Genomic DNA, 23785 nt, shown 5'->3' on the forward strand with positions numbered 1-23785 from the left:
TTATAATAACACTTGTAAAGTATTTTACTGTGTTTTAGACACTTTACATTTATTAACTCATTTAATTCTCACCATAATCCTAACAGTGGATATTATTGTTATCATCACTTTATGGAGGAGGAAACTGAAGTACAGTGATGTCTAATAACTTTCCCAAAGTCACAAAACTAGTATCAGAAGCAAAGCCTGGCTTGAGAATCAGTGTTCTGCCTTAGTTCTATGTTAAAAAAATGTACAAGAATATGTGTGTAAACATATATACATATATGTGGACATATTTACTTTTATTATGAGCAGTTACTTATCCTTTTTACAAAATACATACATTCAAAATATAACATTCTAGTCATTTTTCTGCTGCTGCTAGAATTCAAGGAAGAGATTTGGTCTTTTTCCTTTTTGCTAGTTATAAAGCTACCATTCATTGATTCATCCAACTAAAACATCTGAACCATGGTAGGTGCCCTGGCCAGCTGCTGTTCTCAAGCAGTTCTCTGTCTAATGGAAGAGAATGACACATAAACATGCAATCCAGAGCCTCTATGCTACATTCTGAATGTCTGTTCCAGAATTTATAGTCAAGCCTTAACTGCCAATGTGGTAGTCTTAAGAAGCCTTTAGGAGGGGATCGAGTCATGAGGGCTTTGCCCTCAATGTGATGATGCATTAGAAGAGTCTTCACACAGCATTTAACTTTTTTTGACCTTGACCTCCCTGCCATCTGAGGGCATGGTGTTCTTCAGCTGCTGAGGATGCACCATCTCAGAAGCAGAGGTCAGCTCTCACCAGACAAACCCAACCTGCCAGTGTCTTGGACTTGCTTCTAGAATTGTGAGAAAGTTTTGTTCTTTATAATTTACCCTGTTGCAGGCCTTTTGTTATAGCAGCATGGACAGAGTGAGGCAATATATAAATGGGGTATACAAAGATGGAACAGGAGGGCCATGAAGGAGAGATAACAATTCTGATAAAGATGTGCCTCAGTCTGGCTGGGCACAAATCACAAGCCACTCAAGCAGGAACAAACTTTATTTCCGAACTCCCGCTAAAGCCCCGCATGCGGCCTTCTCCTGGGACACACCACACACCAACCGGAAATCCCTCCTCTGGAAATCCCTCCTCCGGCACTTCCCCAACCAACCCCGGAAGAACTCCAAAGTAGCAAGCCGAGGAAGACAGCAGGGGTCTAATATACAATTGAATACACACCTTAACATAACCATCATCATCTCAATGGCTTGCTGGTGTCACCTCTCAACCACTCCTTTCTGGCAAAGATGCCATGCGGACTGGGCTGTTGCCCTCACCAAAGATGAGGTGAGGGGAAGTATGAAGGAAGGCTACCCAGAGAAGGGGTAATGTTTTGCCAAATACAGAAGAAGTTTATCAGGAGACAGTTCTTCACTGGGGTGGGGGAAATAAGAGAAAAACGGCAGTAAAGATACAAAGCAGGAACCTCCGCTGCTGATTTAGCTGAAGCTTAGGAGGGAAATGTGGCTAGTGCCTCTGGAGATGTGGACAGGAGCCATAGCACCTAGGCCTTTGAAGGCCGTGTTAAGAACATCATGCTGGGTGTCTGTACTTACAATTTTGAATACGCTACAACATGGATGAAGCTTGAACACATTACAATAAGTCAAACAAGCTAGTGACAAAGGGACAAATGCTGCATGACTCCACTTATTTGAGGTACACAGACTAGTCCGATTAATGGCAATTGAAAGTAGAACACTGGCTACCAGGGGGAGGGAAGGAGTGGAGAATGGGGATGATTATTTCTGTCTGAGATGGTGAAAAAGTTCGAGGATGGATTTTATGGTGATGGTTACACAACAATGCAAATGTACTTAATGCCAGTAAAAGTGATTAAGTGATACATTTGTTATGTATATTTTACCAGTTTGGAAAATAGTGAAAAAGGAAACAAAACACACACAGACCTAGCATTCAGGGAAACAAATTTGAAGTTCTTTCCTATTATTAAAATTAGATGTGAACAAAATGTGATTTCTTTGCTACTGTTCCATAATGATGTTACTATGTATTGAAAACAAGCTCTGTGCCAGCTTTATGTCATAGAGAGGGGAAGATGCAGGTTTAGAGAGGTTATCTAACTGACCCCAAAACACACAGCTGGGAGCAGGGGACATTTTAAGAAATTCTAGAATTGCAACTGAAGTCTTTTAGACTGCAAACACCTTACACTTCTGTCAATTCCCAAGGGGCTTGATTATCTTGCTACGTTTTTGGATATGTCAACATCTTTCTTAAAAAAAAATTCCTCCTCAAATCTTCAGAGAAAGAATTGCTTCAGTGTATTCTGAGTTTAGAAAGTATGAGAAGTCTGAGGCCTTGCAGAATGAAATGTTTGTTGTGTGCTTACTGTTTAGTGACATCTGATAGTTTTAAAATGGCTTGGACCCCATGTAAGAGAGATAAAAACAAAAACACCCAAACCACCTCCACAAACCAAACCACATTCAAATTGAGTCTAGACTCAACAAACCATCACTACTGAGCCAGCCACCTGTTACAGCGAGGGGTCGGCACTCTCTTTGCGGCAGTAATCTGGAGAATACGGCGGCTAACCCGGGAGGCCCGCCTCGCTCATTCCAGGTACACAGCCCGCAGAGACCCCTGCACGTGCTCCTGCGCAGGCGCAGGCCCACTGTGTAGCTTTCATCCAGGGCCGCCTGGTACTCCAGTGCCCCGGAGTGGCTTCTGCCTCTGCGCGCCGGGCTCGGGGTCGTCGCTGCCCCTTCTCCAGGTCCTCCGTAGCCCCTGCCCTGGCCAAGCCTGGCGTCCACTCCCCTCTAACCCTGCATTGCACAATGTGGGAGCAAAGTCCCCGAGGGTGTGAACCCGGGTTTCCCTGCCCCTGGGCGGGGACGCGCGGCAGCTGTGCAGGCAGCGGAGCCGGCGAGCGTGCTGTCGGCGCGATCCGCAGGCCCCGACCCCGCGAGTTCCCCGCAAGCCGCGGCCGCAAACCCCCGCGCCGCTAAGCTCCGCCGCCAGGCCCGCCCGCCGCTCCCCTCACAGGCCCGCGCCGCCGCCGCAGCCATGGCGGAAGTCCATAGACGTCAGCATGCTCGGGTTAAAGGAGAAGCCCCCGCGAAATCCTCCACACACAGAGATGAGGAGGAGCTGGGGATGGCGTCGGCCGAAACGCTGACCGTGTTCCTGAAGCTGCTGGCCGCCGGCTTCTACGGCGTGAGCTCCTTCCTGATCGTGGTGGTGAACAAGAGCGTGCTCACCAACTACAGGTAGGGCCGCGGCGGCGCCGGCCGAGGCCGCGAGGAGGAGCGGGCGGCGGCGCAGGCTCCCTGGACTTTGGTTGCCAAAGTTGAAGCGGAGTAAAGTTGGGCGGGATCCGGGGGAGGGTGGCGGCGGGGCCGCGCCGGCCGGGGCTGGGGGTCCCGCTCCGCACGCGGAGCTCCAGACAGCCGCGCGCTCCGGGCCGCCTTCGGCAGTGTCTGCCATGCCCTGGGTGCAGCGCCCTCCCTGAACATCCTGCCTTTCGTTGCCTGGAGCAAAGTTGCTTGGTGACTTTAGGGGCCCTGTGCTTGCCTGCGGGGAAGCGAGCGTGAGATGCGCTCCTTCCTCCGCAGCCTGTCCCCGCGCCGCTGACAGCCTCTGGGGACGTGCGCATCTTCACGCCCATTTACGATTATTCTGCTGCTGTCACGGGGACTTGGAGCAGAAGCTTTTTTTTTTTTTTTTTTTTTTTTTTTTTTAAGGTGTGAAACCGTTGAAAAGATCTGTTTCTTAACTTCCTTGAAAAATCCGTTGCAGGCAGCCTACCGAAATTGTAGAATCGGACAAGATGAGACAAGTGGCCGCCCGAGGCTATAAAATCAGCGGTATGGCCTCATAACCGGCAGGATTTTTTTTTTCTCACAAGATTTTTATTTGAATAAAGGACAGACGTTGGTGTGGATTTGTATCAAAAGACATTTTAAGATTGTCGGTGCAAAAGTTGAATTCACAGAGCTATGTTTGGGTTTTCTGACTTTTTTCTTTTCTTTCTTTCTTTGCCCTTTTTATAGATTTCCCTCCTCGCTATGTGTTGGACTTGGCCAGGTTAGTTGGAATCTTCAGCATTACATGGTTTTATGTTGTCAGAACTTCTCTGTGTGTCTTTATATGTAGAACAGTGCATCTGTGTTCTCTGTTTACAGATGGTGGCTACAGTGGCAGTTCTCTGGGTGGGAAAGGCATTCAGAGTAGTCAAGTTTCCTGACTTTGACAGAAATGTACCTCGAAAGGTAAAAGATTTTTTTTTTTAAAGTAGTACTTTGTTTTATGAGAAGGAGTCACTGTATTTTTTTTAATCCCAGCCTTGCGTATTTAAAAACTGTAACTCTAACGAAATCCACATCTAGATAGAGCACATGTTATGAAGTTAAAGAATAAATGCAGTAATGTGTGTTAGAGAAGTTCACAGACTCTGTAAAATTAAGGAAGAAAAAAACCCCAGGAATCTTTTTTGTTTTAATTAATGCTCACTTGTTGGGAGTGCAACAGTTCTGCAGTTTCTATATCCATCTAATCTAGCCAGTGTATCCTGCATTCATTATTCTTGGGTTTATTTTCATGTTCTTCTGTCTGCCTCTGCTTGACTCCCCATCAAGATAAAATGCCTGCCTTTTCCTGCTGATATTAGAGCCATGTGCTAATACATTATCATATTTTAAAGCAAATAGTGTTTCTGTCCTACATTGGTCAATCATATTCATATTTCTTTTCTTCCCTGTCTTCTTCCCTCACTTTCTGCCAGTTTAGTGTTGTGTTTCAGAGAATAGTTAATATTGTTTGGGTGTTTCCTGGGGCTCAGAATTGTTTATGAGAAGTAATCTTGAAGTTTCAAGTGGAAAGAATTTGATCATAAAAGCAAAACTGTTTCTGTTTGAAAGGACCTTGTTTTAGCTATCTTTATTATTGAGTTTTGTTATCCCTTTTTAAATTTTCTAGACGTTTCCACTACCTCTACTATATTTTGGGAACCAAATCACGGGACTGTTCAGCACAAAGAAACTGAAGTATGGATAACTTTATTTTACTAGTGAGGTTAATATAATGTGTTCTTAAAGTTGTACGTAAATGTCAAATACTTAATGCATTGTTACTGATTCTGGAAAAAATGGAAGGACTAGAAAGTTTTTGTTACTAAATAATGAAGGTTGCACTGAAGGCTTTAGTGTAAGCTCATTTCTTTTGAAGAGAAAGAATAGTTGCTTTATCCTGTCTCATTTTGATGTTAGAGGTACTTAAAATGTTATAAAATGCTATGATAGGGGATTTTCATTATTTTCCCAAACCTGCAGTAGTGAGAGATAAAAGGCTTCTGGGATTTCTATTCATTAATATAGTTAATTAGTACTATATTTTAGGCAGATTCCACACAGCAAAAAAGGATGGAAATGAGAACTTTCAGTTTTTCTTCTCACATGAAATAGTTAAAATGAGATGGAACCCTGATAACAAATATGATTAATATCTTACCCACTGCCATGTAATTATAGAGGCAGCATCTTTACTTTTAGAAAGAAGCAGTAGCTCTCTCTGACTACATTGTCTATTACCCTCTAACCTTCCAGTTCCTGGCTTCTCCCCTTTGTGGTTTGTGATGTTCCACAGACACCCATAGGAAAATAGTTTGACAGAAACCCATGGCTCCACTACTTCCACATGAGCTGAAGCTCTGGCATTTTGGATAATCATGAGTAGTGAGATCTCTTGAGAATCAGTGGCATATCATTTTTCATTTCCTCCTTTTTTTAAAGCAAGTAACCTGACTGGATGGCCAGGGGTATCTCTGGGGAGAGTTCCAAGTGAGACAGATTTATTATCATGGGTGGGGCATTCTTTTCCATCTCATTACCCACTTGGAAAGAAATGAAGGTCGGCTGCTTATAGTTTGCTTTTTTTTCATCCATTGCCTGCCATCCATCCATCAATCCATCCATCCCCTACCTTTGTTTGCCAGCTAAATATAAGGCACTTTGTAGTGAGATAAGACATATTCAGAAATACCCATATGTTTATTAGTGCAAGCAAAATGCTCTAGGAATTTAATGGAAGACTTTCACAAAAGGACAAGCAAGGAATGCTTTAGGGGTTAAGATTTTCCTAGGTGTTTTGGGGTGGTCTAGTGAAGAAAGGTGATATAGGCCCTTTTACATTAAAGACTAACATCTGTATATCAGGATGTTTGCATACTTAGCAAAGTAAAATTTAAAAATACATGTATTATTTATGATGTATGATTTTTACCATTGTATAGTTAATGTTTCTCACTTTTAGTAGTTTTTTACAAGCAACTTTTGTAGCTTTTTAAATCATTTATTTCTAGAGAGAAGTAAGGATTTAATTTAATCAGAAGTTAATCAGCATGGAATTTCCATAGGAAAGGAAATGATTAGCATTATTTTAAATTACCAATTTGAAAAATCTTGGTTTAAAAAAATAAATTGAACTTTATTTTACCTAATCATCTTTGTTTTTGCAGCTTACCAATGTTTACAGTTTTAAGAAGGTTCTCCATCCTGTTTACAATGTTTGCTGAAGGAGTTTTACTCAAGTGAGCAAAATTTCTAATACATCTTTTCTTTAAACAACTTAAAGCACCTTGAATAGGTGCCCAGCATATGTGAGATATTAAAATTATTTGTCTTGGTTCTACTTCAGCTCTTGAGAAGTTTAAATTCTTTCCTTGCCATCAAATTAATAGTTTGTGGGAGCAATAGTTGGGAAGGTTAAACGAGTTGGAAACTTATCTGAACTTGAGTTTTAATTTTCTACAGTTTCTGTTGTCTACTGCTGCCACTGAGTGAAGCTGGGTCAGAATCACAGTTCTAGGTTTTAAATAGCATTTATATCTTTTACTGAAAATGTGTGTTTCCTACTTAAAAAAATCCTGACTTACAAAAATGCCAACTCAATAACAAATGGTAAGAATAAGAAAAATGACTGCAATTAATTACATAGCAAATTGAGTTTTTGCTTCATCAATGAGATTCTTTTAAATATCCAGTTCCTTGGAAATATTTAAAATACAATTGTTTATGTTTTTTTGCCTGTTATGAAATGTGTCTGTACGAATAATAAAGTCACATATATATATTTTTTGATTATCTTATTTTGTAGGAAGACTTTTTCTTGGGGTATTCAGATGACCGTATTTGCAATGATTATTGGAGCCTTTGTAGCTGCCAGGTAAGATGAGGGCCTATAGATAGCATATTAAAAATTGTCAATACATTTTGATAATAAATGATCAGTTACCAATCAGAATAATTTTTTTGTAGCCTAAGTAAAAGTCGTGTCTTCTTCAGAAGTTAAATCTTTGGCTGTGTTAAGGTCAAGACTGGCAAAATTCAAATTTTTGGGATTCTTAAATTCATGTAATTTAGGATTTGTTATTCTCCTGTACTTACTGAGTACATACTGTGTGCCACAAAATATTTTCATCTTTGAGCACATTATTTATGTATTCTTCATAGTGCTGAATGGTATGGGTATAATTTTCCTACTTTATAGTTAAAGGAAACTTAAAGTTCTATACTTGCTCAAGGTCGCACTGCTAATAAATGCTGGAATTTGAATGTGTGCCTGAATTCAGAGCCTATGCGATTTCATAAACCACGTGGCATTCTTTTACTTTGCAAATTTTTAAAGAAAATGGTGTCTGCTCTTTTGTGAGGTGAGGCAAATGACAATGAATACCTTGACTTATGGAATAATGAATAATATCATTGCTTTATTTGGCCTCACTTAAGATACATTACAGATGTCATTACTTAGTCTTATTAGATTACTGGAACATTCCCCCTTTTTATAAAAGTTCTAGTTTTAAAGTGTATGAGGAAAATACAAAGCAATGATAAATGTTTAAGGAGATGACTATGCTAATTGTTCCGATTTGATCATTACACATTGTGTATGTATAGAATTATCACACTGTACACCCAAAATATACATGATTATTTTGCTGCAGTTTAAAAATAAATAAAGAAAAAAAATTACATGGGGAAAATGTATACCCAAAGACATAAAATGAAAATGATCACTAGAAGCCTGATACATTTTACTCAGCCCTGGGCATGCTTAGATGGATTTACTGACGTCACAGATTCTACCTGACATACATTTTCATCTGGGTATTCCAATGGATGGCTCATTTAGTTTCATCATATCCCTGTGGTGTAACTGGGGGGAAGTATAATTTAAATTCTATTTTATCTTACATCTCCAAGTGAAATTTCATTCTAAAAAAGAGAGGGTGACAAAATTTGTTACCAGAATTTGGTTTTATAGCCAAATGTTGTATTTGTCTCCTTGGAGAAAAATTCTACACCAGGTATCTGCCTTTCTTTTTAAAGGTGTTCTGCTAACCTCTGAACATTTTGAAGCATTTCCTTGAAGCCAGTGAGATCCAAAATTGTACAACAGGTTTATTCAGGACTCACTTTGGCCTGCAGAAAGCTTTGAGGAGGGTTTCTAACTAGCCCTGCTTAATTAGAACCTTTGGCTTGTGAAAAAGATGGAGAAGAAGAGAACCTGAAGTTAGAGTGTTGCCAGATGCTTGGATTAGGGGTGTGCATTAGGCTAGTCCTGTCTGAAACTACAGCAGTATGCAGCTCCTCAGGTTTTGGTTCCATTTAGAAGTTCAGCTACAAGCATTGTTGTGTCTCTGCAAAGTCATAGAATGTGAGGCCACCATTTTGGCTGGGGTGCTAAAGTACGCTGAAGGCATACTTTGCTTAGATTATTCATTTATTCTATTAAATTTACTGATTTCTTATCTTGTGCTTACTACCCTATTAAGTAGCAGAGATTTTCAATTTCCCCAGTCTCACTAGTTTTACCTCATTGAGTAAGTATTTAAGTTCCTACTATGTGCCCTCTCACAACTTACTGTGATCCATACTTCAGAAATTCTGCCCAACTACCTGTGGAAGTTAGTCCCATCTTTTGCGTGAACTTTTTGAAAAATGATATGTTAAGAACTTTTGATTTCCTTATTTGTGAAATTGATGCCTTCTGCCTGATTTGGTCTGACTTTGAATTCAGAACAGTTTACTATTAACTGGCATGATTGATTATTCCTTATGATGTGTTTAAGCATTAGTGTTTTTGTTTCTAAAATAATCCCTATTGAGTATGGAATTGCCAACTGTGACCAGGACTCAAGAAATACTAGTAGCTGATAAAATAACCTAATGTTCATTTAGCTGGAAAAGAAATGTTCTTGCAAATATTGTAGTTCAGACCTATTAAAAATTAAATGCATGTTCTTTAAATCTAACTTATTCTTAAAGTTTTGCTTATGTTTTGCAGCTCTGACTTGGCATTTGATCTGGAAGGATATGTTTTTATTCTGATAAACGATGTACTGACAGCAGCAAATGGTGCATACGTAAAACAAAAATTAGATTCAAAAGTAGGTAGCTATCTAAAACTTCTTTATTAGATATTTACTGATGTTGGGAATGGTAATAGCAATTCATCAGGGTAAAAAGTATGGAATAAAGAAAAATACTTAGAAGGGATGGGAGAGACATGGGGGTTCTCTGAGGGTAAATGCCTATATTCTGGTGTTCACATAAGAAAGTTTTTAAATTAGCAATTAGGTTTTATTGATGCTTTTGGGAAGGGATTATGGGAATATTGACTTAGAGTGGGGTAGGAAGGTTACAAAGTTCATAGAGAAAAATGTCATAAATGCTCATGGCTCTGTTCTGAAGATACTTGGTGAGGGACTTGGAACAAGAGAAATATCCTGAAGCCTTTGGGCAATCTTGAAGGGAAGTGAGTGTTGGAAGGCGCTTGCAGAACAGGATGACCTTTGTCTACTTGCCGGACAAATGGTAGGAATCTTGAGGAAGCATTAGTTTCGCTCCCTCAGGGGTACTGCTGAGTTTCCTGGCTTGGATCTTATACGTGACCTTTGTACATCCAGCTCTTTGCCTTCTATTGGTGGCATGGACATGAAGGCATTTCAGAATATTTTTTGTTTGTTTGCTATATACTTTGAGTATGCAAACATTAAATTTATTTTCAGATCAAGCCAGACCATCAGAAAGCTGAGTATTTGACCCACAATTCTTTTGATACATTATGAGGTTGTATTACAGTAAAAAACAGGTATATAGAACTCAGCTTGCTGCATCATAGGGTTGTTTTTGAAGGAGTTGTTCTTGATTTCATAATGTATCCTAGGTGAGTACCCATATGAGATTTTTATCTTAGATGTCACCATAGTTTTTCCTGAGCAGCTGGTATGTTTTTATCTCATAATTTAGTCTTATAACTGATGATGGTTTTATCTTATTTTCTACCCGTGTTTTATCTTCAGTCAGATGACCTTTTCTGCTTAGTTCTTTTTTTTTTAATATTTATTTTTTTAGTTGTAGTTGGATACAATATCTTTATTTTATTTATTTATTTTTATGTGGTGCTGAGGATTGAACCCAGGGCCTTGCACATGCTAGGCGAGTGCTCTACTGCTGAGCCACAATCCCCCGTTCTGCTTAGTTCTTACTCTACTATATTATACTTACAATATTTCTGAAATTACTTCAGGTCTTTTTTTGAAATTCAGATGATAAATAAATATAAATATCCTGTTCAATAGTTATAATAGTATTGAGTTGGAATCCTTTTGGCCAGGGCTTTGCCTTCTCCTCCAGAGAATTACAGATTGTGTGATTATCCCATTCATTATTCTCAGAGAATTAAAAAAAAAATATCCTTGAAGAACTAGGGACAGTATAGATTTTTTTCCTATACATTTTCTCTAAGTATGCCTTTTATGTCTCATCCTTCATTTATTTGCCTGATGACTGTATGATGATTGCATTTCAAAGGAAGATGCTAGTAAACATTTTTGCCTTTTTTAAGTAAAGAGAGCAGATAGAAGTTTGGTCTTACTCTGGTGTGTGTGTGTGTATGTTTCCTTTTAATCCATTTACTGCTTTGGAGAATAAATACTAATTAAAACATTTATCCAGCAGCTTCAATTGTCTGAAGCAATGCTGTCCAATAGAATTTCTTTTGATGTTGGAAGTCTTCTTTATCTCTCTCTGCTGTTTTTTACTAATAGCCACGAGACATATGTGGATATTGAGCATTTAAAAAGTGACAGATATAATTGAGGAACTGAATTGGAAGCTTTATGTAATTATAATTAACTTTAAATAGCTACATGTGGCTAGTGGCTACTATTTTTGAACAGTGCAGTCTAGAATACATCCTAGAACCTAGGGGAAAAAAAAAGTTCAGAGTATTTTACTCCTAGGAGAGACATTTGGTTCCTCACATAGAAATGACTTAGAACTTATACGTTAGAACTTTTAAGCTCATTGATCTGCTTTTCATTTCATGGATTACAACCAGCAAACTAGAAGTGGCGTTCTGTTTAGAGGCAAAGGCTTGCCAGTAGTGTAAAAGATAATCTGCAACAAGAGAAACAGAAAGAAAAACTCTGAAACAGACACGAATACTGATGAAAAAAATAGCACAGGGGCAATTAAACAGCATTAAGGGCAGCACTGTATGAGAACATGCTATAGTAATGTATGTTTATGATGATGCCCTAAGTAAAATTTAGTTGGTGAACTGTGTTTAAGAAGTTTGGGAGAGTTAGGCATGGTAGTACATGCCTGTAATCCCAGCAGCTCAGGAGTCTGAGGAGGAGAATCACAGGTTTAAGGCTAGCCTCAGCAACTTAGTGAGACCTGGTCTTAAAATAAAAAAAAAATAAAAATAAACTATGAGGATGTAGCTCAATGGTAAAGCACCTCTGGATTCAATCCCCAGTAACAAAAAAAAAAAAAAAAAAAAAAAAAAAATTCAGGAGTCGGGAAGAAAGATACTCAAAACAGGGCTGAGGTTGTGGCTCAGTGGTAGAGCCCTTGGCTAGTACTTGTGAGGCACTGGGTTTGATCCTCAGCACTGCATAAAAATAAATAAATAAATAAAAGCATTGTGTCCATCTACAACTAAAAAAAATTTTAAAAAGTACTCAAAACAGTTAAAATGTGAAAAGAAAACAGTTTTGGCATTTCTATTTTTGTTATTTGTCAGTTATTTGTCATTTGTTTGCTTCTATATACATCCTCCATTCCTGGATAGCACATGTCTCTGGCTGACTGGGCACCTATTCTTAAAGATTGCTTTGTTTCTCTATGGCTTTTTGCTTGCTGCCATGCAAAATGAGGTCCACTTTTCAGTTTTACTTGTGACCATAAACAATTAATTATTTGGTTTATCCTAGTATGGCCAACACGGAGACACTTTAAATAAATCATAAATTTTATTACCTATAATTTCAGGACTACTTATAATCCTGGTCCTGTGAACGTGAGTCATACAGCATAAAGCTTAGTGCTGCATTTCAGACTTGAATGCATCTGTTGAAATTAAAGCCTTTTTTTTTTTTTAAAGAGAGAGAGAGAGAGAATTTTTAATATTTATTTTTTTTTTAGTACTCGGCGGACACAACATCTTTGTTGGTATGTGGTGCTGAGGATCGAACCCGGGCCGCACGCATGCAAGGCGAGCGCGCTACCGCTTGAGCCACATCCCCAGCCCCAAATCAAAGCCTTTTTAACTTAAGAAAGTCAAACGAAATCATACATTATTATTATTATTATTATCCTAGGAGCTGGGGAAATATGGTCTCCTCTATTACAACGCACTGTTCATGATTCTGCCCACCCTGGCCATTGCATATTTCACAGGAGATGCACAAAAGGTAGGACTTTCTAATTATGGTTAAATGGCTTATGCTGATGAATTACTTTATTGTTTTTGACCAAAAAAAATAGACTGTGGGGTTGTTAAAAAGAAATGTGCTTATTAAGTAACCACACACTGAGAATTTACTCTTTAGTTTACTTATGTCATGCTAACTTCCTTCTTGGCATAAGTGCTGGAGAGTACTAAGGTGCCTCAAAATAGCTCTTGTCAACATAAAAATAGTACATGCTAACTAGTGTCCTTTTCATATATGCCAGAATAGAGGAAGGGAATTTTTACATTTTTATTAAACTATAAAATAGGAATCTTAGCAAACTATCCTTGAGAAGCAAAAGAATCTTGAAATAGTAAAAACTTCAAAACCCTAAGCAAGATTCTAGGCATCACTAGAATTTTGTTTCTCTGACAATTGTCATCTGGCTTAAATTCCAAGTTGTTTTTTTTTCCTTAGGAGATACTTATTACTATGTGGTGCTATGACCTTATAAATAGAAACTAATGTTGGTAACCAATTTCTGCAAATGTTTAGTTAAGTAAATCCAAAATAGAGTACTAAAGTAAATCTAGAGAAGAATTTTTCTCTAAAATAAACCTGTATTCCTAGGGAAAAAGTTAATTCCATATTGTTAGAATTTATAACATTTTGCAAATCAAATTGAAATTCAGAATCTTACTAAGGATTTCTGTCCCAGATTCTTTCTGATAACCCCCCTGGCTAGTACTTCATCAAATACTTATTACTCATTCATTCTTAAGATAGTGATGATGCCCACAGATCAGTGAAGGCTGAAATAAAAGGTTTTTGAGAGCAGTTAGACTATTGAAAACTTGTTCTTGAAACAAAGACAGGATACTGATAATTTATGAAACATAGTTACATAAGACCTCTTTCTTTTAAATAATTGGCACATATCATTTTGAATAGATGTGTAAAGTTCTATGATGTGACCTGGGTACTAGAAGATCTAGAAATGGCCCTCAAGTAGGAAACAGAGCTAACTGCTCTGACCAGTTGTGATGAGTAAATTTCTGTGACTGTGAAGAAAATGTTAGGAAAAACTAGCATTTTTTGAATCTGTATTATCTGCTAGTTGCTTTCTATATATAACATAATAGCTCAGAAAGTTTACATTATCTCTAGTTTACTAATGTGAGAGTAGAGGTTCAAAGAAAGTACCAAAGCCATACTAAGGGGTAGGGGGTATAGGGTGGGGGGATGGGAGGTAGTAGGATCAGAACTTAAACCCAAGCCTTATAGCAAAGACTAGGGTCTTTCCACAGTGGTCTGCTTCCTCCTAGCAAGACCCTGACTGAAGCACCCTTTACTCTTTGGAGTAAGAATGTGATGTAAAATGACCAGCCCCTAATGGCAAGATGGTTCCAATTCTCTAGGCCAATTTGTATATGAGAAAGTTGGAAGAATTAATATGGTTAGGTATTCTAAGGACCTAGCAAAGACAGAATTTTCATTATATTAAAACTTTGACCAATAGCTTGTAGCTACTTGAAAAAAATTGACCAAAGGAGACATTTCTTCATTCCAGTATGATGACAATTTATGTAAAAAGTTATAATTTGCACATTTTGAAATTCAGTAACTCATAATCATTTTGAAATGCTTTAGTGTAGTTAAGAATGTTTATTCATAGTGTGAAAATTTGCTTTGTCACCTATGTTAGATCTAGATTTCCTCTTATTCTTTTCTTCTATTTCTAAGCAGAAGAGTAGAATTTTGAATAATAGTCTTTTGTTTTTCCAATAAAAGAGCCAGGCAAAGTCAAGAAAGGTTTATTTTAGAAGAATAATGATTTTGAAGAATGTCAGTTCATTTAAATATTTTCCAGTTAGAATGATAAACTAGTTTTAGAAATTGAACTCATTGTTTTATAGTGAAACTCCATCATTATTTTGGATTTTGTATAAATGTTTATTCTCATTCTTATTACTAATAAAACATTTATTGTGGTACAAATGGATATTGGCTTTCTTACAATCCCATGCTCTTTTTCTAAACATTCTTTCCTTAACATCTTCTCCATCTCAACATTCTCATATCGTTAAAGACTATTGTATATTTCACTGTGTTAGACTCAGAAAATAAGAAAAAAGAAGCTGCAATAAAATGGTATCGTCTTTAAAGACCATACCATCTTATTAGGGAGCAGACTTGCCTTTCTAAGAGCAACATACTCCTTACGGTTTAGATATAAGGTATCCCCCAAAAGCCTAGGTATGAGACAATATCAAAGTGCATGCCTATTAGTAAGTACTCTGAGTATTCAGGTTAGGAAGAAAATGGTGTGAGTTAAGTATCAATAATTGTTGTTTAATGAGGTAGTTCTTGTTTTCTTTTTTGTTTAATTTTTTTTTTTTTTAGTCGTAGATGGACACAATGCCTTTATTTATTTGTTTGTTTATTTATTTATTTATTATGTGGTGCTGAGAATCGAACCCAGTGCCTCACACTGGGTTTGATCTTTTTTTTTTTTTTCCTTTTCAATTCTTAGAAGAGCATCTGTTACATAATAAGCACTTAATATATATTCTTCGAAATAGCAGTGATTCTGTAACTGTAGGCAGGTAGGGTGTGACTGGAGGAGGTGGGTCACTGGGGGTGTGCCTTGCCTTGGGGGCTTTTCTTTTTTCCTTGTATAGGAGCTCTTCCTCTTGACCACTCCTGAGCTGTTTCCCTCCACTGCACTCTTCTGCCATGATGTTCTGCCTCACCTTAGGCCCAGAACCATGGAACTGGCCATGTATGAACTGGCCATGTATGTATGAGTGCTGGCAGGTACTCTACCACTGAGCCGCAATCCCAGCCCAGTTCTTGTTTTCTTAACCACCAAATGCAATAAGCAGTGTTAGCCTGTTTTGGGGCTTGTTTTAGAGACAAGACTTACAAAGGTGGTTGAGTGATTATTTTTTTATTTAAAACAGTCTGTATGTAGTAGGTGGAAGTCTACATAACCCAGGGTGTCCAGGAGGCTCATAGTGTTCTACAAGAGGTCTGAGGTTTAGTTTTTCCACTGGAGGATTGATTTTCACAGTAGACAGTGGTTTGTTTGTCTGAAGCCTTATCTAAAAGGGTTTGCATTAAAGAATGGGATATATGGTAAGGTAAGAGTTTTCTCTGTTCTTTCAAAGACCATATTAAGTGCTTATTATGTGTCAGATGTTCTTCTAAGAGTCTGATTCATTGTCAGATTGTCAGTGTGCTTTTCTTCCTACATGTACATATGTACATTTGGACAAACATGAGTGTTTATGCATACATTTTTAAATGAGGCTGTTGCCAAAAAACAATTTAAGACTGTTTCTGGCCGTTAGTATACTTTACCTATTTGGTATGATGCCTTCTACCTGACAAGATACTTCAACATAAATAATTTCCCCTGATCTTTGTTACATACCTCTGTAGTAGGTTGTTATCTGTTTTTCAGATGCTAGAAACATGCTCAAGCCCAGTTGGCAAGGTTCAGAACTAGAACCGGTCTGACTCCAGAACCCTTGCTTTTTGCCTGAGTACATGTATCTCCCAAAACCATCTGCTGTCCCTGACTTACATTCTCCATTTGGGACTTCATGCAGGGACTTCTTGTAGGACAAGCCCTCAAATGTGAGAAATAACTCAGTGGTGGTTAAAAGAGTAGTATTAGAAGTAGTCAGCAACTTGTCCTTGTCATTAATTATTTACAAACAATCACTGTTCTTTCAAAGACAATATTAAGTGCTTATTATGTGTCAGATGCTCTTCTAAGAATTGAAAAGTAAAAAAAAAAAAAAAAAAAAAAAAACAAAGACCAAGGTCTTTGCTTTAATTGTGCTTGGATTCCAGTGGGGTGAGATAGACTACACATAAATTATATACTAAGAGCAATGAAGAGAAGTAGAGCATGAGGAGAATGAAGGAAGTGCTGTTTTTAGTAAGTTAGCTAAGAAAGGTGTCTTTACAAGATTCATTTAAGCAGACATGAACTGAATGGATTGAGAAACCAATTTGTGTGGCTTTTTGGAGAGGAAGTAATCTAGATCTAGGTTGAGGAAAAAGCATGTTCTGAATCCTGAGAAATGAGCTCTTAGCATTTTCTGAATGGGTACATATCAGGGAAAGCCAAGGTAGACCTTGAGAAAGGTGGAGGAGGAGAAATGAAAGGTGTGTTCCAGGCAGAACTAAGCATGAGCACAGGCATAGATGCAAGTGTTGTTAGAAGATAGAAGTGTAAGACTCAGAGAGGCCTTGGAGAGCATCTGGTTCAAACCTTTTATTTCATAAGTGAGGAAATAGGGGCAGAGAGGACCCAGGTCTAGATTTCCCAGATTTCCTGGTGCTGTCACTCTTCTCATTATACCACACCCTGTTTCCTTCTAAATTAGAACCAGTGCTAGACATAGGAATTTGAAATTTACTCTCCAAGTAGTAACAAGTCCTTAAAAGCTAGTGATATAAGTGGTACAATGAAGAGAAATTTAGGCCTACGTGCAGAAAACCAGCAACCTCCAGGTGTGTCCCCATACACTAGCTGATTTTGGATAAGTCCTTCTGCTCTCCCACTCTGCTTTGTCATGTATAAAATGGGGAGGTTGGGATAAAATGTTCTCAAAGTAGGTCCTTTTCTGGGAAGAGACAGAATTTATGAGCAGTAAAAGTCATATTGGTGTGGACACTACTAGGCTGCTGTCCTCCCAGCTGGCCTGAATCTAGTGCTCCCAGATAATCAATGCTGATCAACTGCTTTCATCTGTGGGACTCTTGGCTCTCCTGAGCTTAGGCCACTTATTGCATGGAAGCTTTCTTTGTATTGAATGAAAAGATCTCCATGATGAGTGGTTAAATGTAAAAGCATGGTGCAAAGGGTAGGCTTTCTTTGAGTAAAATGAAATGAAAAATAAGACACACATAGTTTATTCACTTATTTCAATAAAGGAACTGGAAAAATTATATATGAAACTAATAAACTAACCATCAATTTTTGTGTTTGTGTGTGGGAATAGGTATATAGAAAAGAATGAAGGGACACTTCCAAACTCTTCATTTTTCTGAATTGTTTTTATTGTAGAATCATGTGAAGGTATTTAAAAACTGTACTTTATAAAGTGAACAATAAGAAAAATATTATTTTTTTGGAATAAATGATGATTATTCTGTGATGAATCCTAACTTCAAAAATAACTGGGAAAGATAGAACAAATTTATTTGTTTGCATTTTTAGAGTTGCAGATTCTTGACCTGGATGCAAACTAAAGCAAAATCAGATATGAATTATTTTTCTCAAAGTCTTACTATTAACCTAAGTAGGCAAAGGAAGAAAAATTTTCCTCTGCTAGGGCAAGAATCCAACAAGAGGCTCTGAAAGGTCCAGAGAGGTATTTGACAGGATTGATACAATCTTTAAGGAAGAATTGGAGGTTAAGGATGAAAAAACTAAATTACCTTAAAGATTAAAAGGCAAGTTCCAATTGAATAATGCATCCCAGTGAGCACATAGTACAAGGGAAAGCCTTGGGAAAGCATTCTCAGAAACTAGTCTGGTTGTATGTGTGTATGTGTGTGTGTATGTTTGTGTTTTAAAAGTTTATTCAAGGTTTGCAAGTTTGCATTTACCTTGAACCAAAGAACCAATATTTCAGCACTTAATGTTTTTTTTTTTTTTTAAAGAGAGAGAGAGGAGAGAGAGAGAGAGAGAGAGAGAGAGAGAGAGAGAGAGAGAAAGAGAGAGAGAGAATTTTTTTAATATTTATTTTTTAGTTTTTGGCGGACACAACATCTTTGTTTGTATGTGGTGCTGAGGATCGAACCCAGGCCGCACGCATGCCAGGCGAGCGCGCTACCGCTTGAGCCACATCCCCAGCCCAGCACTTAATGTTTTTAAAATGCATATCTTCTAAAATATTTTAAAAAGTCCCTACATATTATATGAAGACCAGCTTACTGTTAATAAAAGATATCTAATTAATATAGGTAGAGGTGGAGTGGACATCACTTCACTAATGACTTTCCAAAGTGTCAGGACAGATTGTGTTTAAATTCATTAGTTGCTGCCTCCAAAAGGGAATGTTTGCAGCACAAAGCCAGTGATTCAGAGTCACAGGAGTTGGAGCTCTGCTTTCTGGCAGCACACTCTGCTAGGTATTCTCACATAGGAATGGAAGAACAGACCTCTTGCTGTGAATCTCACAAGGCCAGTACTGTAGGCACTGGGACATTGTATAATGTCTTCATTATATCACTGGTTATATTCCATGGCTTAGGGGAATGACAAGAAAAGTTGCCACACAAATCATCTGTCTGGAAGTGTCTCTTATGAAGCACTGCTGTTTAAATTTTAGGCTACTGGGGTAGCCTGTCCAGGGTGACTACTCTTGTTATTAGTCATTTTTATTTTTGAGGATGTGACTTTTCAACAGGAGCAAGAAACTTGGTTAGTAAGTTTAGTAAGTGTAGTTTTGCCATCATACATAGGTTTTATATTGGTGGCAGAGCGTAGTGAGCAGCGAGATAGTGAAAATATCTGGGCTCATATTCTCATTTAAGCTAGGAGAAGGGGCAGAGCAGGAGAGGTAGAAAATGGTTATAATAGTGTCAAGGTGGGTAACCAAGCACCACTGATTCTGGGAACTCACCTGACTTTCCCAAGGCAGGGAGAGAACTATGGCAGATCATTTGCTCCACTAACATTATCTTTGTTCTGCCTTGGCAAGTTTCCTAGCAGTTTACTTTTAGAAAAGGCCACATTTTTTTCTCAATAGTTTTTTTTTTTTTTTAAGAGAAAGAAATTTCAAAATAGATTTACATCATTTACAACCTTTTTACCATGATGTTCTATATAGAGTATAGAAAGCCTAAATTGTTTGTTAAGATTTTTCAACGTAAGCAGGGAGAAATCAAAACACAGAAAATGTCTCATTTATACTTCAGATTTTAGTTTGCATATAAAATAAGTTATTGACTTTTTGTTTAGCAAGTTTCCCTGGAAGTGGGAATGGTTGCACTTAAGACTGAAATGCACAATTAAATTATTCCATGTTTCTCTTTAGATCAGGAGTGGTGAATCAGTGCAGATATTATTCTGTGCTCTTATGGACAAGGACAAATAGTCACAGTACTTTCCTTTTTGAGCCTGGACATAGCCTCAGAATGTTTCCCACTACAGTGGTTCAGACAGCCAGAATTAATCAATTAGAGCTGGTACAAAAGAAAAAATCTTGAGGGCACAGTAGTTCATGCCTATAATCCCAGTGTCTCTGGAGGCTGAGACAGGAGGATGGTGAGTTCAAAGCTAGCCTCAGCAAAAGCGAGGTGCTAAGCAACTTAGTGAGACCCTGTCTCTAAATAAAATACAAAATAGGGTTGGGGATGTGGCTCAGTGGTTGAGTGCCCCTCAGATCAATCCCTGGTATAAAAAAAAAAAAAAAAAAAATCTGATTGCATTCCTGGACTAGATTTTAGTTTTATTATTGTATGTCATGTTAGTGCTTAATCTTACTCAGATACTCCCTAAATCTTTTAATATCCTTTATCTAAGCAAGTAAAGAACAAATTTTATAGTTAACCTTTTTTGTTTCAAATATTTTTATTTGACTAAAAATCTTACACAGAACATGGTAGGTCCATATAACCTTTGCCCTTTGATTGTATGACACTCTTTTCACTCCTGGAGGTTTTGACCCGTGGAATTACATGACACCACCAGCACCTGTAGAGGTGGAGACTTCATTCAAAACAGAAGGAAGCCTAAGAAAGCATCTTTTGTATGTTCAGTCTGTAACCACAGCCACCACTTAGCCAAGATTACAGATCATGGAGCTTGTAGCAGAGTCCTATTTAGTTCTGTGTTATGCACAGAATGACCAGTCAGGTCATTCTCGTCACAGTGACTCTTTATCAGAGTTTTCTCTAGAGGCAGAAGTTTTGTTTAAACATTTTATTTTTCCTGATTAAAAAAAGTACATGATCGTTGTGCCTTCTGTATCTCCTATCATAGGGAAAATAAAAAGGTTTGCCTGTTGGGGCTGTGGGTGTTGCTTAATAATAGAGCACTTGCCTAGCATGTGTATGGCCCTGGGTTCAGTCCCCAGAACCTTAAAAAAATTTTTTTTCTTCCCTGCAAATCTACCACCATGAGTTAATAATGATAGTGGTGGAAGCTTAAGTAAATAATCTCTTCTGTTTATAAATTCTGTGTATATTTATATAATTTATATATCTTATTTTATTCTCCCAGTTGTTTCTAGCAAAAAGCAGAAGGAGCAGATTGTTTTCTACCTTTGTAATATAGACAAGGGCTCATAGAGTTTAAATGACTTTATTATGACCTCACAGAAAGTTAATGCAGAGTTACAAGTAGAACTCCTGCTTTTGACTCACAGATCTGATAAGAGCAGCCATCGAGTAGAAAAACTTGTGTTGTTTCCCAGAAGTATAGATAGAAGGACTGTAGGCTGTGGAGCTGAACAAGCTCTTACTAGCTGAATAATTTTGGAAAAGTTACTGAATATTTCTGAGTCTGGCACATAGGAAGCTTGTAATAAGTGGTAGCTTTTATTGCTTTCTTAATGCTGTCCTTATGGCACATGGCAGGGAGGGTGGGCTCTTGAGGTGACTAAATGGGTCATATTTGTCCTTCAGCTGTACTTTCAAATGGCTGCTGCTGATTTTGTTGCTGTCAAAGATCTATTCTTGTGGTAAAGTAGAGGAATGCAGCAGGCTACTTGTGTCATAGACTGGCTTTCTTCAGACATAGGCCAAATACTTAGGGAAATGGGGAAAATAAATCCTCTGAGAATTATTTTTCTGTTTTTGAATTGTATAAATAGAATAATGGCCAAAAGATTTATTTTAATATTCTACAGAATAGTTACTATGTCCCCAAATTGGGGGGGGGGGCTATGCAGTATATATTTGGGGCATTTTTCCTGAATAAAATTTAATGTTCATTGTAAAGAGCCATGGACTTGGAATGTGTAGATTTGAGTCTAATATATTAGCTTTGTGACCTAAAGTTAGTTAGTCATTTGATGTCTTCTGGGGATAATATGACTTGGCTTTTTCATTTTAGAGGGTTATCACGGGACTCAAATGACATGATCTATTCAGAAGCACTCCACAAATATTAGGCAGTATTATTTATTGCTGTAGTTTTCTATTTCATTATGAGCAGACCTAATTAAATCCTCTTTAGCATAGTGCCCCAAGGCCTGACTTAATACATGTCAGAGTCATGCCCCGTTAGCATAGGAGATTAAGGAGGGAAGGAACTCCTGTATATAGAGTATAGAGAGATTTATTTAAGGTTTTTGCTATATAATTCTGATTATTTTTTACTCTTAGGTCATCCATGCATGTGTGTGTATACCAGATGTACATGATTAAAGATATTCATCAAGAATGTATGAAAAAAACCTTAAAACTCAATCATCAGAAGACTTTTAATTAAAATTTGGCAAAAGATTTGGGTAGACTATAAAAAAAGAAATACTGATGTCAGATAAGCACATTAAAAGATACCCAATCCTTGTTAGTCATTAGGGAAACAAGTTAGAATTCTGAAATGCCACATGTCACTGACCAGAATAGCCTCTGGGAATTCTAAATATTGATGAACATGTACAATGGTGAGAGCTCTCATACAGTGCTGGGGAGAATATATAATTATGTAGCTACTTTGGAAAAAAGTTTACAGTTTATAAGAAAAAAGTTTATCTTATAAAATTAAGGATAAATTTACCAAAAGAACTAGCAATCTAATGTCCTAGATATTTACCAAAGGCAAATAATAGTGTATTAATAGACTTTTACTCCAAGGTTAATTGCAGCTTTATTTATAATAACAATTGTAGAAACAGCCCAAATAAAAGTCCATTGACTCTTGACTAAACAAATTGTGGTGTGTGCATATATGTGTGTGTGTGTGTGTGTGATGATATATATATATATATAAAATATATATGATATTATATCATGTCATATATATATGAACAATAAATCTCCCGGAGTAGACCTTAGGTGTATTTGTATAATTACTTCTATACTTGAGTTTTCACATATTGCCAAGTAGGAAATTTTTTTGAGAGGGGGAGGAGATACCTGGGATTGAATTCAGGGGTGCTTGACCACATCCCTAACCCTGTTTTGTATTTTATTAGAGACAAGGTCTCACTGAGTTGCTTAGTGCTTCACTAAATTGCTGAGGCTGGCTTTGAACTCACAATCCTCCTGCCTTTGCCTCCCTAGCTGCAGGGATTACAGGTGTGCGCCACTGCTCCTGGCTAGAAATGTGTTTTAATGTTGGAGAAAACCTTTAACGCTAGTACATTAACAGCCATCTGGGAGAATAGCTGAGTTTAGCCAGATGTGGACGTGTGCCTTAAGGAAATAGATATTTCTTTGCACCAGTAGGGAGAAGTACAAAATCTCCCCACATTACATTTTAGAAAGTAGGATGTCTTTTAAAATTTTTTGTTGGTTCAGTTTGATATATTTGAAACTTGAACATCACTCTATCCTGGGAGTGATGCAGGGAAATGCATGCCTGTGTGTGTGTGTGTGTGTGTGTGTGTGTGCATGTGTGCATGTGCATGTTGGGGGTACACACATAAAAGGATTTTCATTAATGAATGAATGAGCTCCTTCTGAGGGCCTGCTCTAAAATCTAATGCTTCCTTGCGTATTACAGGCAATGGAGTTTGAAGGTTGGGCCGACACCCTCTTTCTTCTACAGTTCACCCTCTCCTGTGTGATGGGGTGAGTGTTTATCACCTTGTTAGCAGGTAGTTTTCCTAGAGACATAGATTAGAGAAATTTGTTCAGGAGTTCATTTGCCTCATTTCCCAGTATCTGTTTGGGCTCCTGAGTGTGTCAGCTTAGGATAATCAATTCCAGATTCAAGTGGTTTCATAGTACCACCTGGGAGTGTGCTCTTAAGGCTGCTGAATTGATCCCAAAGTCATGTTAGAGGAAGAAAAGAGCTGATATTTATCCATTGGCCTTGTCTATAATAAGCATCATTATATTTCAGTATGCATT

At 37.8% G+C, this 23785-nt stretch overlaps 1 protein-coding gene across 1 annotated transcript in view; it reads left to right on the forward strand.

Moving 5' to 3' along the window:
* The first annotated feature begins 480 nt into the window (after positions 1 to 480).
* The window catches only part of SLC35D1 (solute carrier family 35 member D1), a 47231-nt gene continuing 23926 nt past the window's right edge, over positions 481 to 23785 (forward strand). The window contains exons 1-9 of the mRNA XM_081306583.1: positions 481 to 3263; positions 4047 to 4080; positions 4179 to 4265; positions 4972 to 5039; positions 6509 to 6580; positions 7147 to 7215; positions 9340 to 9442; positions 12665 to 12757; positions 23436 to 23503. Coding sequence (XP_081162709.1) covers positions 3061 to 3263; positions 4047 to 4080; positions 4179 to 4265; positions 4972 to 5039; positions 6509 to 6580; positions 7147 to 7215; positions 9340 to 9442; positions 12665 to 12757; positions 23436 to 23503 — 797 coding nt within the window. The 5' untranslated portion in view covers positions 481 to 3060. The remainder of the gene's footprint in view (positions 3264 to 4046; positions 4081 to 4178; positions 4266 to 4971; positions 5040 to 6508; positions 6581 to 7146; positions 7216 to 9339; positions 9443 to 12664; positions 12758 to 23435; positions 23504 to 23785) is intronic.

Source organism: Spermophilus citellus, assembly GCF_964194105.1.
Source record: "Spermophilus citellus genome assembly, chromosome: 9".
NCBI lineage: Eukaryota > Metazoa > Chordata > Mammalia > Rodentia > Sciuridae > Spermophilus > Spermophilus citellus.